Source organism: Thamnophis elegans, chromosome 1, assembly GCF_009769535.1.
Source record: "Thamnophis elegans isolate rThaEle1 chromosome 1, rThaEle1.pri, whole genome shotgun sequence".
NCBI lineage: Eukaryota > Metazoa > Chordata > Lepidosauria > Squamata > Colubridae > Thamnophis > Thamnophis elegans.
The window spans coordinates 110221823-110238779 of NC_045541.1; the positions used below are offsets into that span (position 1 = coordinate 110221823).

Genomic DNA, 16957 nt, shown 5'->3' on the forward strand with positions numbered 1-16957 from the left:
CGAGACTTCCTCTCCGTCGGGCCAATTGGAGGAGCCGCCACGCTGCGCAAGCGCACGATGGATCGGCGTTGAAGTCCTTGAAAAATCTAGCCTGTGAATTGGGCTTTCTGAGACGGTGGGGATGCTTGCGGCAGTTCGAGGGCTAGCCCGGGTCGGGCTAAGAGGTGATCTTGCTTAATTGCCTGACTCTAATGGGAGAATTGGGTGAAGTTTCTCTTCGCTGGTGGGGCAATGTTGGTTATTAGTACTGTTGGTAGAAGGGCATCGATTGTTATTTCTGGAGGACATGTCTTTTTCTTCCCACGGGTTGCCGGGTAATGTAGTTCGCTTAAGGAGGTTAGGGAACTGTCACCTAGCCTTTATCACTCCCTCATCAAAACTACAATTCCCGTGATTCTCTAAAGATGGAGCCATCGACAGTTACTGTATGTACCGTAGTGGGAACAAACAGTTCTTTCTATTATGAACATGAACTTCACCGTAGTGTCTCTTCCTTGTTCTGTGGATTTGTTTTGCTCTGGGGTTCCTAAACTTATATTTGTCCACCGTTTTAATCTATTACAGTTTGGAATATAATCGATCTATCCCAAATAAATGTACAAATTACAGTTCACCGTGTTTTTATCGTACTAAAATGAAAACATATTTTGGAGCAATGTGATTTTATTCTGTTTTCCCAAAAGAACAGTGTTAACAAAGCATCTCCATAGAAATAGCTACAAGAAAATTAATTTAAATCCCACATATGTAGTCTTTGCTCCTTAGATGAGAACAATATTTCAACATAACATTTTTGTATATGAATCTCTAATCTATGAAGCAGTAGTACTTTAGTTAATAATAGTTGTTCTGAAGTCCTTTCACTAGCATTATCTTTTCAGGGATTTCCTGTTGATTATCCAATGGAACATTAGCTTTGACCTGCTTCCAATTGTGGACCAATTCTTTATTAGCATAAAGAATAATATATAATTTTATAGACTTTTTTTTCAATTTTGTAGCTGCTGGGCGCCCTGCAGTCCTATTGCAGACCCGGTTTCAAGGAAAATCTTCTGCTGAAACTAAGCGTAAGTCTGATTTACTTAATATTCAAGCAGCATTTTCAATACAGACAGTTTTGGTAGGCCAACAGTCTATTTCAGTGCATCTAAAATATTAATTTTTTGAGTGGCTAAAGGAATTCCAAAATATTCTATCTAATTCATGCTTAAGATCCTGCTAACACTGCAGTGTTTCCCTAATTCTAAATGTTAAGATATTGCTGGACTATAATTCCTTTTTATTGTTGCTTGGGATTGTGGAATTTGTAATCCAACAATATATGGACATCCTAGAATGGAACCGCGAGTTCCTTCCTTTTATGTTAATATATTTAACTTTCAGTCATTGCAAGACTTTATGTTATAGTTTGTGGCCAAGTTTTTAAAATATTAGGAGTTTTTTTTAGTGGTTTTTATGTCTGAAATATCTCAGCAGAAAAAATAATTACTTTTCTTTTTAATATTGTTAATTGTTTTTTTAAAAATATTAATATATCCTGAACTAGTTTCTGCAGGTTATAAAAGATTGCTCAAATTAAATTTTAGGACAAAGGAGTTACTGAAACATATTGGCTCTAGTTTGGTTTCAGTGAGATTTCTGGACGAGGTTGCACTCTCCTTCCAGGTTTCTGGATTAAGAGGACCTGGTAGCTCAGTGTGAGAAGGCTCTGACTAAGGTAGCCTTTTTATAGGTGCAGCTGGTACAACTGTACCTGCACTATGGAGCAGTGATGCCAGTGACCTGTGGTTACACAGTTAGATTACTGCAGTGTATTCCATATGGAGCTATCCATAAAGATGATGGAAAAGGTACAGGTGGCATAATTTGTGTCAGACTAGCTGCTGATATACACGTTACATTTTTGGCAACATGTTCTTTTGCTGTTGTATTAATTATTTATATGTTTCTGAACTGAATTCAGAAATACTACTTTTGACGTTTTGCATGGTAGTACATCATCATGCACTAACTTGGTGTACATCCAGGATGCGGTGGTTCAATGGGATGAGCTGGCTCAGTGACTAAGACGCTGAGCTTGTTGATCAGAAGGTCACAGGTTTGAATCCCTAGCACCATGTATCGGAGTGAGCTCCCGTTACTTGTCCCTGCTTCTGCCAACCTAGCAATCTGGAAGCATGTAAAAATGCAAGTTAAAAAAATAGCAACCACCTTTGGTGGGAAGGTAACAGCATTCCGTGCGCCTTCGGCATTTAATCATGCTGATCACATGACCACGGAGACATCTTTGGACAGTGCTGGCTCTTCGGCTTTGAAACAGAGATGAGCACCTAGAGAATCTAGAGACAGGAATGACTAGCACATGTGTGAGGGGAACCTTTACCTTTTACCTACATCAAGTTACTGATGAGGTTCTATTTTTCCTTCAGAAATAATTACTTCTGTTTGAACATCATTTGAGAAACCACTCAGGGTTCACTTGGGAGTCTCTCGGGAATAGGACGGCATACAAATTGAATAAACTAACTACTACTACTTCTGCAATAAGTAAAGGGAACTTGGACTTTCTTTCTCTCTTGTTGCCTGCCTCTGATGTCATGGATAGCCTTAACTCTTACAATACACCTGAACCTTTGTATTGTCACTCTTCTCCAAAGCCCATATTTGATGTATGTGATTTTTTTTTAATGTTTACTTGTGTTTAAATCATGTTATTGTAAACTATCCAGAGTTAGCAGATTGTGGTAACATTCAAGTAATATAAAGAAATGTGCATTTGTTACCCATTTATAAATGTTGAAATATTTACCATAAAAACCGTTTTAAATTTGTCTCATTGAGGATGACTACAGTTATCTTCCCACGTTATCTCTGTAGAAAGCTGAATGTTTCAGGCAACAGTCCATGGTGAAAATAAAGTTCTTACTTCATCTCAGCCTCTGGTCCAAGCATAGTTGGAATAACTTTAAGCTTGCTTTAGATATATAGTAACACTCTAAGCAGTGGTGAAAGATTACTGGCGCGCACACACACACACACACACACACACAAACACACACACACACACACACCTGTCTGTACACATGTAAACTGCGTTCACTATCAAATCTGACATGTTTCCCCCCCTTCCTTACTTATCAACTGGGGTCCTTGTAAGAAACGTTCACAGCAAGTTGAAGTGTTCCTGAGTAAAAGGTAAAGGTTCCCCTTGCACATATGTGCTAATCGTTCCTGACTCTAGGGGACGGTGCTCATCTCTGTTTCAAAGCTGAAGAGCCAGCACTGTCCGAAGACGTCTCCATGGTCATGGGGCTGGCATGACTAAATGCTGAAGGCACATGAAACACTGTTACCTTCCCACCAAAGATGGTTCCTATTTTTCTACTTGCATTTTTACATGCTTTCAAACTGCTAGGTTGGCAGAAGCTGGGTGACGTAATGGGAGTTCACTCTATTATGCGGCGCTAGGGATTTGAACCCTCGAACTGCTGACTTTTCTGATTGACAAGCTCAGCATCTTAGCCGCTGAGCGACCGCATCCCTTTCCTGAGTAGCGACAGGGAAAAAATTCAGTCAGAAACCTGTGGCCCAGCAAACCAAATTGTTTGTATTCATTGACTATAACTCAAACACAGCATGGCTAACATGCTAACCTAATAGGAAGGAATACATAATAATAAGTCCATATGGATGTGTTTCTCTGCAAATATTCCAATGTTATAATGTAATTTCCATTGTGCCTGCCTTTTCTTTGTCTTGCCTTTGAAATGTAGTAAGCAAAGTTCTGGTTCTCCTTTCACTCATGGTCACTCAAAGGGCTCCAGTAAATACTGTATGATTGCTTGTAGGCATGCACATACAATTATGTTGTATTTTCAAAGGGTTTTAGTTGCTTTACGTTAGCCCGGTTTTGGCCCCAACTATTATTTTTATAACTTGTTAATTTTACTTTTTAATTGTTTTTTTTTTAAATTAATAAGACCAAAACACGAAACTCTTATTTTTCTAACTTACCATTCTAAACTTTATTTTTAGCCACAATTAGACCCAAGGATGAAATAACACAGAAACAGTTGTCTGCCTTTGGAGAATATGTTGCTGAAATTCTGCCTAAATATGTTCAACAAGTCCAGGTGAGTACTGCCAATTATTTGTCTTATACTAGGAAATGCCAGCTCACTTTGGAATGAAAATGTGCACTAAAGCAGTGTTTCTCAACCTTGGCAACTTGAAGACGTCTGGACTTCAACTCCCAGAATTCCCCAGCCAGCGAATGCTGGCTGGGGAATTCTGGGAGTTGAAGTCCAGACGTCTTCAAGTTGCCAAGGTTGAGAAACACTGCACTAAAGAGTACCTATGGTAGAAAGGCACAGTAGTGCAACAAGTGTTTAAATTACTTTCAGTTGTCATAATCCAACTAATCCAATTTATGTTTGTTTATATCATTGCTATCCTGCCTTTTCATAAATAAATGTGTTAAGTAGTATTTAAATGAGTAGTAATGAACAGATGAGGGACGTAGTGGCTCAATGGCTAAGGCGCACAGCTTGTTGATCAGAAAGGTTGGCAGTTTGGCAGTTCAAATCCCTAGTGCCGCATAACGGAGTGATCTCCCGTTACTTGTCCTAGCTTCTGCCAACCTAGCAGTTCGAAAGCACATAAAAACACAAGTAGAAAAATTGGAAACACCTTTGGTGGGAAGGTAACAGTGTTCCGTGCACCTTCATCCTTTAGTCATGCCCACGGAGATGTCTTTGGACAGCGCTGGCTGTTTGGCTTTGAAATGGAGATGAGTACCGTCCCCTAGAGTCAGGAACGACTAGCACATATGTGCGAGGGGAACCTTTACCTTTAATGAGCAGATAAGGCATTACAGTGGGAAGCAGGAATCAATCCAGCCCTGGATTAAATATTTTTACTTAATTGTTGGAATTACTCTGCAACTCTTTTGCATTGGCCATCTAAAACTGGCAGATAATTTCAGAACCTCCTGGGAAAAAGTAACGGAAAAGACATAAAGCTATCATGAATTTTATACATGATGCCATATATATATATAGCAATAGCAGTTAGACTTATATACCACTTCATAGGGCTTTCAGCCCTCTCTAAGCGGTTTACAGAGTCAGCATATTGCCCCCAACAACAATCCAGGTCCTCATCCTTCCACCTCGGAAGAATGGAAGGCTGAGTCAACCCTGAGCCAGTGAGATTTGAACAGCCGAACTGCAGAACTGCAGTCAGCTGAAGTAGCCTGCAGTGCTGCATTTAACCACTGCGCCACCTCGGCTCTACATATATATGTATGTATGTATGTATGTATGTATGTATGTATTCATGCATGTATTGTGTCACATGCCATATGTGTTGCATTTGTGCTGATAAATAAATATATATATATATATTTATGTATACAGTGGTATTTATCATTGACTTTAAAATTCCTTCTTCCATTCTTTAATTACATTTCTATATATGTGCTACCACTTTAAACCCTAGTTATTTTTATACCGGGTATATTAAATTATTGGCATAGTGGTGGCTTTAATTTTAAGATTGTAAATTTTGCTAGTCAATGACTGAAATAAAAAATTAGCACTAAATGAGCCTGCTTAGCATTGCTGTTTTCATAAGCTAATCCCTTTAATGTGTTACTTTTTCTTTCTCTACCAGATAACATGTTTCAGTGAGCTGGAAATTTTAATTCATCCAGATGGAATCCTTCCTGTGATAGCTTTTCTGAAAGAGCACACAAATGCCCAGTTCAGAAACATAGTTGACCTGACAGCAGTCGATATTCCAAGTCGGCAATACCGTTTCGAAGTAAGATCTACATTTCAATATGTAGTGCCTGTAGAATTCTATGATACGTTTAATACAAAGGCTATTAAGGTTACAGGGTTAGGATTAAGCTACTGGTTATATAGCTTGTCTGTTCAGAAAGTATGAAGGTATTCTTCTTGCATATTCACATACTTAAGATCCACCTAGCTTCATGTTTCCTGACTTCCAGGTGTCCTATCAGGAAGTTTTGGGACAAAGGTGTTTTCTTCATCTTCTGTAGATGGAAATTGTTACCAATGCAGAAATACTTCTCATATTATGCACTATATGATGTAAAAAAAAAACCCACCATTTATTTTGTAAAATTTACAAGAAAGTTCCATGGTTGCTTAAAAATTTGCTTAAAAGAAACAGTGATGGCTGTTGGCAGTGATGGCAGTGATGGTATTATATAAAACTTCATTTGACTATATCTGGAAAAAAAGCATTAGCTTCTCTGTAATGATTTGCTTGTGTAAATTTTCTTAAATGAATATGACAGCCATTTAGTGCAAGGCAGTGCATGAGATTCAAGGATACAAGGAGAAGATTCAACGGTGCATGAGGTGTGTGAGGGAGGTGCATGACTGTATGAAAGTGAGTAGTGTTGGGGAAGGTGCATGAGGGTGGTGCATGGAAGGTATGGTGAAGCTCGGGGAAAGTGCACAAGCCTTTAAGGAAGGTGCAGTTCACCTAATGTGTGTGTATGCACTGTGGAAATTAAATCTTCACTGAATCCATTCAAAACAACCATGCCTGCTGGGCAATGTTTTGATAGAGTCCTCATCTGCTCTGCTCATTCTTTCAGTGTTTTGAGAATGCTGTGTACCTTAGCCTGAATAAGAAGAAGGCTGATTGGCATCCTCTTTTGTATCTGATTTTTGATTCAAAATATAACATGGGCATTTTTTGCTGTCTTATAACTGCTCCTGGATTCTGGTGTTCATCACCTTTCTGATCTTTTTCCTATCCATCAAAACTGTGAAGATGGTGGAATGGGCCAGTCCTTCTTGTGCTAAAATATTCACATTCTTTCTGGGATCATACGCTTTGATGATCTTCACCTTCAGATCAAATCATTTAAGTTTCCATTGCTTCTTCTTCAGCTGAACTGGACCATTTTCTCTTTTCCTTTGAAAAGATTGCAAGTGAAAATAAGTGTTAAGAGCCCATTGCAAAATACTCTAGGTAAAGAGAAAGAGAGTTGAAGATCCTTAAACAATAATTAACTGGTTCGCAACAATTTATCTTCTGTGTTAGAGTTTGGTGAGGCAATAGTGTTTTCCTTGCCTGCTAAAAACTTCATTTCCTGGATATAGCATGTGAGGGATCACTACTAGCAGACTATTTTAAATATTCTGCTAGCATATTTTAAATTTGTTTTATTTCTTATATTAAATATTTGGTTGTATAGTCTGCCGTTGTTTTTAAGTGGCTCCCCCCTTATGGTCAGTTTGTTTACATTATAGCCTATGCAAAGCAATCTATTTTTTTTACTATTGGAGAGAGCGAAAAACTGTGATGGCTGGAGTTTACATATGGTCCATTGTGAGGAAAAACAAGGTTTCATGGAAAGGGATAGAAGGTCTTAAAAATAGTTTACAGAGTTGAAGATCAGGAGTTTAGACAACAGACAGACAATAACTCATACAGCAATATTCCTTCACTGGTTATTTTATCCTCTTACTATGGAGATGATCTCTGTCACACTCAAAAGCACTCAAAAATATATAATCCCCCCCTTCCAGCAGAAACAACAAAAAATAAGTTGGAGGAAGGTAGTTACATTGAGAAAGGAAAAGCAAAGAGGAAACAGAGAGAGAAGAAAGAAGGAAGGAAGGAAGGAAGGAAGGAAGGAAGGAAGGAAGGAAAGAAAGAAAGAAAGAAAGAAAGAAAGAAAGAAAGAAAGAAAGAAAGAAAGAAAGAGAGAAAGAAAGAGAGAATGAATTGACATATGTACTTGTACCAAAGAAGGGAGAGGCAAATGAAGGAAAATTTCCAAATACAAATTTGCTACATAAACAAGGTTGCTGAATAAATACCGTATATACTCGAGTATAGGCCGACCCGAATATAAGCCGAGGCACCTAATTTTACCACAAAAAACTGGAAAAGTTATTGACTCGAGTATAAGCCTAGGGTGGGAAATGCAGCAGCTACCGGTAAATTTCAAAAATAAAAATAGATACCAATAATGTTTTTGAATATTTATTTCAAAGAAAAACAGTAAACTAGTGGTGTATTCAATGAAATACTTCACTCACCTCATGATGCTGATGTCCCGCAGTGATGATGATGTCCCGTGCAGCCGCGGGAGCGATGTCCCGCCTCCTATGACACACGGCACAGTGATTCCTATCATTGGATCACTGTACCAGAGGAGGTGGGACATCGCTATGTGGCTGCTTGCCATAACAAGGAGGAGGTGGGACATCGTTGCAGAGCGGCAGGAGGGGGAGGAAGGGTAATCGTAAGACAGCCCTGCATTACATTAGAACGTGAGGAGGGGGGATGGTGCGGTGCGCGCTGCGCGGCAAACTGACACAGAGGGAGGGGAAACTCACAGGGGCACTGGGCCATTCACGAGTGTCACCCAGCGGCATGGCCCCGCCCCTTTTTCTCCTCCATTTCGGGCAAATTTTTCACTGACTCGAGTATAAGCCGAGGCGGCTTTTTTCAGCCCAAAAAGTGGGCTGAAAAACTAGGCTTATACTCGAGTATATACAGTACTGGTAGGTTTCAAAAAAGACAGCAGGACATGCAGTCAGATTGCTAATAAAAGATGGAGCATGGAGAGAACAAGAAATGAAAGGAGAAGAAGAGGTATTTGTTTAGATGACTACAACAAAGTCTTTGTGTAGAATGTAGATCAGGGATGTCAAACTTAGGGGCCGGATCCAGCCAGCAGGATGCTTAGATCTGGCCCATGGGGCCACCCTTGAAACAGCAAAGGACCTGTGAGTGGCCCTCCAGATCTGTTTTCGCTGGCAGAGTGTTGCGGGAAGTCATCACAGCTGAAAACGGAGCTCGGGAGTCTGTTTTCTCTAGCAGAGCGCTTGGGCCGCCAAAGGCACCCCCAACACAAGTGATGTTGAATGGCCACACACGCACACACACCTATACCCGAGGTCAAACAATCCTATGCAGCCCTCGATGAAATTGAGTTTGACACCACTGATATAGATCATGCCACAATGTGGAATATATTAAGCTTAGTAGTTGTCAGAACCCCCAATATTTATAATTAGAATTCAATTTCTTATTATAAGGAAACAGAATAGTTCAGAACAGGAAAGAGGATGAGCAAGAATGTATATTGTTTCTATAACTTTTAATTTATGTAGTGAATATAAGAGTGACAGGGTCGAAAGAGATGATGGCTGCAATTAAAATTACATTTGAAAATATTAACAGTTGGAAATATATGCAATTGACATCACTTTTTAGCTAAATAAATCTTAGATTATTATGAAAGTAAAAAATGCAAAGTGAATGTTAAGTATTAAAACAACAAGGGTAAAGTCTGGCATTATCAAGATGAGCGGAGATCTGTGAAACCATGTTTCTTCTACAGTATCAGAGGATTTTTTCAGTTAAAGTTAAAAAAATAAGCCAATAAAACACTTATATCAGAGAAAGTAAGGTCTGTCTTCCATCCTATTTTGGATGTGGGTGTATCAAATTGTTACTGTCAAAGTGGAAGTTAGTGAAACAAGTACTCTTGATTCTCAGCCAAATAAAGTTGCTTGTAAACAAAGATTAGATGACAGTTTGCTTCAGAATCAAGAAAAGATCAGCCAAGGTTGATTTGCTCGCAGAGGAATCAGGGCAGAATTTGACCCTTGTGTTTCCACGTGCATGCGAATGGATATGTTTGTCTGTTACTCCATGGGTGTGTCCGTATAGCTATCTAGGGTTTCCTATATACTTCTAGATTCAAACGTTTTTGATCTTATCTTTTATGAGTTTTCTGTGTGAACTAAAGCCTAGACCTTTGTGAAGCCTTACTCCAGGTTTGGAGGATAATTTAAAACAACTCATAATGATTTTACAGGTGGAGCACTGTTCAATTTAAGAGTGTCTGTTAAATGTCTCTGAAAAATAATTTAATATTGATCTGCACTTGACTTATTTGCACAGATATTATCCCTGTTGAGATTTATCCCTTTACCCTTGGCCTCCCCCCCCCCCCCTGCACCTTGTCATTCCAATTTTGATTTTGTTGATTCATGAGTTTGCTGAGCAAGCATCTTTTAATCCATCATTTCAATTCTTTGTCATAGATTGTCTACAATTTCTTATCTCTACACTATAATTCCCGAATTCGTGTGAAAACATATACTGATGAATTGACACCGATTGACTCTATAACACCATTGTTTGAAGGGGCAAATTGGTATGAAAGAGAGGTAAGCATTAGGGATGATAATCCTGGGAATCTAGTAAGGAATTGTCTTCTTTCCCATTGCCGTTTATTAACACATTTGAAAATATTCATTCATTCATTCATTTATTCAAGAAAATTTATATTGTTGCCCAACTCATTCACAGGAATTTTGAACAGCTTACAGTAGTTGAGCTTCTGATACCAACATTGCTTAAAGTCCCAATAGTGCTGGCATTATGACTTCGGTGATATTATTCCTTATTTGCAGGTCAGCCATTCTGACACTTGCAGTCTAGATTACTGGTAAATCTTTTAGAAGTGATAAATGTTCATTCCTTCCTTTTTTCCCCACGCATGCTAATATTCTTATTTCAAGGAATGTACTAGTGCTTCTATACTGTGGAATACCTTCTCAATGATGCTGATTATATATTAGAAATGCAATCCAAAATCTACATATAAATACAGAGGAGAATTTTGGTTGTCCAAATCGTTTTTCTGTCTCTTTTGATGAACAAATGTTATCTTAATGGTAACATTTGGGGTGAATGAAGAGTATACCAAATGAAAAAAAAAGAGTTTTATGTTGACTCGAGCCAAAACCGAACTGGGTAATTCAAATAAGCATCATTTTTTTCATATTACAGAGCCAATTTCTGTTAGTGTTCCAAAAGGAAAGTATAGCATCATAGGTGAATGGCATGCCAAGATAAGTTGTGATGGGACATATTTGATTACTCTAATTTAAATCTTTCCAGATGTGCAGGATTTGTGTTTATGGGTTTAGGGATCAAGAAATTGTCATGATATACAGGGAAACGTGACAAGAATAGATAATAGTGTTTATATATAATGCATCTTTTGCAAAACTGTGTTTAGTATACTTAGGGATTAGGAAAAAGGAGAATAAACATGTTTTAAATCACACTTAGATTCCATTCATTTTCAAATATTTCCCTTCAGTTTGAACCTGATCTTTTGTATTTGGTTTATTTGTATGCCGCCCTTCTCCAGGAGGGACTCAGGGCGGCGAACAACTCAGGGGGGAAAGGGAACATAAACACAGTACACATAATTAAAATACACGAAAATCACACAGCCATACCAGTCGAGAGGGGAGGGGAACTCATCAACCCCAGGCCTGCCGGCACAGCCAGGTTTTGACGGCTTTCCGGAAGGCTTGGAGAGAGGTGAGGGTCCGGATCTCCGTGGGGAGTTCATTCCAAAGGGCCGGAGCTGCTACAGAGAAGGCCCTCCCTCGGGTAGTAGCCAGATGGCATTGGCTGGTGGACGGAACCCGGAGGAGGCCGACCCTGTGAGATCTAACGGGTCTTTGGGAGGTAATTGGCAGCAGGCGGTCTCTCAAGTACCCAGGTCCAATACCATGAAGGGCTTTATAAGTTACGACTAGCACTACCATTTTGAAATGGCCCGCTTTTTATATATATACAACTAACTTTTAGAATTCTTTAATATATCAGCATGGAATAATTCCTTTTAATGAAATACAGATCCATTTTGAATTTCGATTTTCATCAAGTTGATCCAGTTGCTGCTCAACAAATAAAGTTATCTGTCATTTGTATTTAGGCTTGGTTCTTTGCTAATAGAGATTCTGCTTGTAAATTGCCAAATTTTATATTGGAGATGTCATCTTTCCATTTTACAGATACTTTGTTGAAAGCAGAGCTATTTTTGCTTTCATTGTTTGCACACTATTTTGCTAATATTGCTAACAGGGTGATTTAAATGGATTAGTATATTTCCCCCCCCCCCACCTTATTTTATATATAACTTAAGGCAGTGAATTTAAGGCAGTTCTTTATAATCCGGCTTCCTATTTTCCCCACAGTGCTATAAGGTGGATTGTCCTAGTTCAAAGGCTTTCGTGCCTTTTTTTTAGGCCAGCATCTTTACTACTATACTAACCTGGCTTTCTATAATGAAATGCACAAATTGTTCCATGGGCAAACAATGTGGTACATGGAATAGCTGGTTTGGGGTGGCCTATTTATACAAATGGAACGAAATGGGGGTACTCTGTTCCAGGCAGAAATATTAGCATAAGAGGGAAAAATCAAGGACATCAGTGTCTCAGAGAAAAGAAGGAAAATGGGAAAGTAGGCTGGTAGGGCACACCATGCTGGGATCCTGGCAGCATCAATTGAGGGCAAGGAAGACATACAAGCTGCTGGGAAGATGGGAGTGAGTGAGACAGGTGAGTGGAATATACTGTGTCAGGAGTTGCAGAGTGGCACCCACCAGCCGTGGCCCATGCAAGCCATCTAGATTTTGTTTCATCTGAAACCTATAACAGGTAATGTATTTTCTGGAATATTATTTTTGCCAAACTGGATGATCTAGTTTGTTCCAGTTTCCAAACAAAATGTTTTCCCCATTTTGTGCTCACCCCTGATGATTTACTTCGACAAATGGTGAATCAGTGGTTCTGTTGGATGCTGCTCAGAGTAACTTCTGGTGAGATGGGACAGCTATATAAATGTAATAAATAAATAAAACAACTGGTACTTTTGTAAATCTCAAGCATTTGTTAATTTAAGTTCCAGTTGTTTCTACCAGCTGCCTACATTCCTAGCAATTAATAGCTAATATTTCATGTTTGGGAAATCATAATCCAAATCAGAGAAATCAGACTAATCAGCTAGCATTTGTAAAGTCAACATACTGAGCTGTTCACTTACCTGATTTCTGTTTTTCTAGGTGTGGGATATGTTTGGAGTATTCTTTGCCAACCATCCAGATCTGAGGCGAATCCTTACAGATTACGGTTTTGAAGGCCATCCTTTCAGGAAAGATTTTCCCCTTTCTGGATATGTGGAGGTATGAATAAGATAATGATGTACGAAGTCATTTCACAACATCCATAATGTGACTTTTTTTAATGCTGAAGAATAAAAAACTGGGCTTCCCATGGAATTCTGTTGTGAGGTAGACAGGAGAGCAAGTAAGAATGGGCTAATTCAGGAGTGGGAAAACTGTCATCCCTCACTGTCCATCTGGGTTGGAGGCGGCTGAATGGTAGCAACAATATTTGCACCACCAGAGATTCCCTCTTCCCTCACCGATTCTCCATTCGAAAGCAGAACCAGCAAACTGGATCTGAGGAGAAAATGGCCATCCCCATATAGAGAATCTGTCATCACCCGCATAACTAAAATGCAAGGATGAAATAATTTCCCAAAGCGGCTTTGAGCAAACCAGCTTCCTTCATCTTCCTGAACAGTGCACTGACCTGCTGGTCTCCTCTACAATACCTCATAATAACAAACATAAGCAAAGCAGAGCCCATCTGGTCCTGCATTGCAGAGGCCACCCAGATACATTCAGGAAGCTCATAGATATACAAAGGGGATGATAAGTCTTCTTCTGTCATTGTTATCTGGTAGCTGGTAGCTACTGAAAGTATACAGTTGCGGTTTGCCAATTAGGAAATAGTTTCAGAACAAACAGCCAGATCTGCTATGGGCTTCCACAAATGCTAGTCATACTCCACTTCTAGATTGAGCCTACAAATGAGAATTCATTCATTGGTGGGGATGTGAAGCCGAGGACCGGGCATGAACATGAGGAGTAGCATCCCCAAAAGATAGCGACAAGGGAGATTTTATTAGCAAAGATGACATTTTAGTATTGAATAACAATCCACTTGTATATATCAAGGGGAAAAATGACTTGCAAAAAATCAAAATGCCTCTTATAGCCACCTTTGATAGTCTAGCCCTCCTTTAATTTTAACGTTATTTCTCCATTATTAGGTCAGGTATGATGATGAGGTGAAGCGAGTGGTCGCAGAGCCACTGGAATTGTCTCAGGAGTTCCGCAAATTTGACCTCAACAGTCCTTGGGAGGCTTTCCCTGCCTATCGCCAGGCTCCCCAAACCTTGAAGATAGAACCAGGAGAGAAGAAAGGAGATGGGAAACAACAGTGAGAAGTGGGGGACGGGTACATTTGCCACCCCTCTGCCGAATTACTATTTATATATAATAAAAAGAATTAAAACTCAGTGTGAAGTTTCTGCTTATGTCATGTATGGGAGAAATTGAGCTTTCTGATTGGTTGTGAAATGAAAGAAAATGTTATCTATAAAGTGAATTGAGTTAGTTGCTAATTGCGTGGTGGCACAGGAGTTTGAATGCAGTATTGCAGGCTAATTCTGCCAACTGCCAGGAGTTCAATTCTGACCAGCTCAAGGTTGACTCAGCCTTCCATCCTTCCAAGGTTGGTGAAATGAGGACCCAGATTGTTGAGGGCAGTATGCAGACCTGTATCTGTAAACCACTTAGAGAGGGCTGTAAAGCACAGTGAAGCAGTACATAAGTCTGAGTGCTGTTGGCTATTGCTATTGCTGTCAACCTATCAGTCATTGGCTCTGTGGAAGAGCCTGAGGGGTTTCAGGTGGTGGTGGTGAGTGTTGAGGAATAAAGAAGGGGAGAGACAATGAAAGGGGTTAAAGGAAAATGAACATATAACAAGTGGTGAGCTGAGCTTCTCTTTGAGACAGCAAAAAAGCCTCCAGGCAAAGAATGGGTGAGAAGATCTTCAAGGCTTTGTAACCATTCATTGTCACTCCATTTTGATTTATGTTTTCACACTTTTGATAAAAAGCTGTCAGGTGGGAACCTATATCATAGAAAGGAATGTGTGTCATTCTGAATTATAGCTGTAATCATGCAGCCACCATTACTTGGAACATTAATCAGAATAGCCTTCCTGGGGTTTCAGTGTCTATTACTGAGGAATATGGGAAGTCATGAGTGAGATGCTCACCATCTGCCAGCTCATACATGCTTTTTAAAATGTGCAAGAGATTCCAAGCTTGAAATGGTTGCTTCAAATTGGGAACAGAATTTCATGGTTTGACAGCATTTACCTTATACTTGGAACGAAACATGCTGCTTCTGATCTTAGCTTGAGGTAAAAATGGGGCTGTTTCGAGGAGAACCTTTAATCCTGTGGTTTTGTAAATCGCAATCAGCTTGGATCTTAGTTTTCCTTCTCAGCAGTCAGAAAAACAAGAGGAGCTAGTTGCATGTAGACTGCTGTTGGCAAAGAATAGAATGAGAAGAGTGAATGGGAAAAATAACTGCTTATTTAACTACCGTATATGCTTAAAGACAGATGCTTGCTAGGTTCTAATCGCTTGCCTGACGCAAGTAAGGAGTTACATCTGCAATTTTGGATGACCACTGCAAAACAATTACTATTTAAAACTGATCTTAGCTGCCAGCCAGCTATTACAACTTGTGATTGATGTGTGCAATGGACTGTGCTGGGCATGAATGTTGCTAATGATGCTATTCTAGTGTTTAGCTTGTAACTTGCAAAATGCAATGAATACCTGGTCTTGTTGATGTGCTAAAATATTATTCTTTTGTCTGCTTGTTGAGTATTGGTGCCAGATTGTTAAGTACAGAATTGTGTCTATAATTCCGCACTGGGAAGAGAAAAACAGCTTGAAGCCAATAGTTAAATAAGTTTTTTTCTGTTTGCTGCTGTCCATGGGCTCTGTTCAAGTGAATAATTCCACGTACAGTTCTTTGCTGAATTTCTGTGAATGCAAACAGCCTGGAAAATGTGTGTTTAAAGCTTTGCTTCAGTTGTCTCCTATGAAAATGTAAAAAAATTCATTTAAAAAATAATAATCATCTCTTTCACATTTTTTTCTGTATAGAAAAAAATTCTGCATAAAATTCTATTGATTCTGTAATCAAGATGGCAAAGTCTTGATTTTACTATATAGATTTGGATTGAAAAACAACAGAACAGCTGGTTTGCTTTCTTCATTCTATCTGTTCCACACACACTTGAAATGTTTCAAATTTTCTTCCACATGGAACACATGAGAGTATTTCAAGTTTTGTTTATTTGGAACACATCCAATTCAAAACATTCTGATAAGTTATTTTGAGTATAGTGAGTATAGAAAGTTACACTTAAAGAAGGATGTTATGATAAAGTTGTGGAGAATGAACTGGAAGCTGAAAAGTTTTGCAAGCAAAATATTTAACTTGACCTCAAATAATTAAAAGAGTTCCTTCCCACTGGGATTTAGAGCCCAGAACAGCGTCTAGAAGGCAGATGTTTTAAGTTACATTATTATTTAATGCACATTAAATGTTAGAAATCTGCAGCTGCATGGGAAATTTCTAGAAACAACAGAAGTCATGCCGATTTCAGAGCTAAAAGTGAAGCAACTTAAGGTGATTGGATGTGGAGATAATCAATCACAAATACTGTAAGCTTTGTTTCTAAGAGACTGGGTGCATGAATCTTCCTCAATCTCTTTCCCCTTTTGTAGATGATGGAAAACAGCCACACCATCATTTTGGTTTCCAGATGTGGTAGAAGAAAGTTATGTGGCTCCCTTAATTCCTACTGTCTTGAGCAACAGTGGATATAATTGAATATATATGGAGTGATTGTGGTTGGAGAAGGAGAACACTTGAACTTTTTGCAGTATGTTTGCAATTTTGTAGGTGAAGCAGATTTTCCTTCCTACTATTCTCATCAGTGGTGAAAGCACTAAAGATAAAGATATGGCAGTATATCATTTTTAATAAAGTAATTTGTGCCTTCTTTCAGAATACCAGGGATGAATAAAGAGGAATTAAATAATGAGCCAAAATTATTACCATGTGAACAATCTATACCAAATCTATCCCAGGGCTGTGGCTTATTTGCAACTGGGCCCCGTATGCGTGAGCATCTTGTGCGAGCTGAACTGG

At 39.1% G+C, this 16957-nt stretch overlaps 1 protein-coding gene across 1 annotated transcript; it reads left to right on the top strand.

Annotated features, from left to right (window-relative positions):
- The first annotated feature begins 12 nt into the window (after positions 1-12).
- NDUFS3 (NADH:ubiquinone oxidoreductase core subunit S3) lies at positions 13-14235 on the top strand. The gene is made up of 7 exons (XM_032227337.1): positions 13-164; positions 1002-1067; positions 4036-4133; positions 5674-5823; positions 10107-10232; positions 12932-13051; positions 13987-14235. Exons 1-7 carry the CDS (start codon positions 122-124, stop codon positions 14158-14160), a joined length of 777 nt encoding a protein of 258 aa, XP_032083228.1. The 5' UTR covers positions 13-121; the 3' UTR covers positions 14161-14235.
- The last annotated feature ends 2722 nt before the right edge of the window (positions 14236-16957 follow it).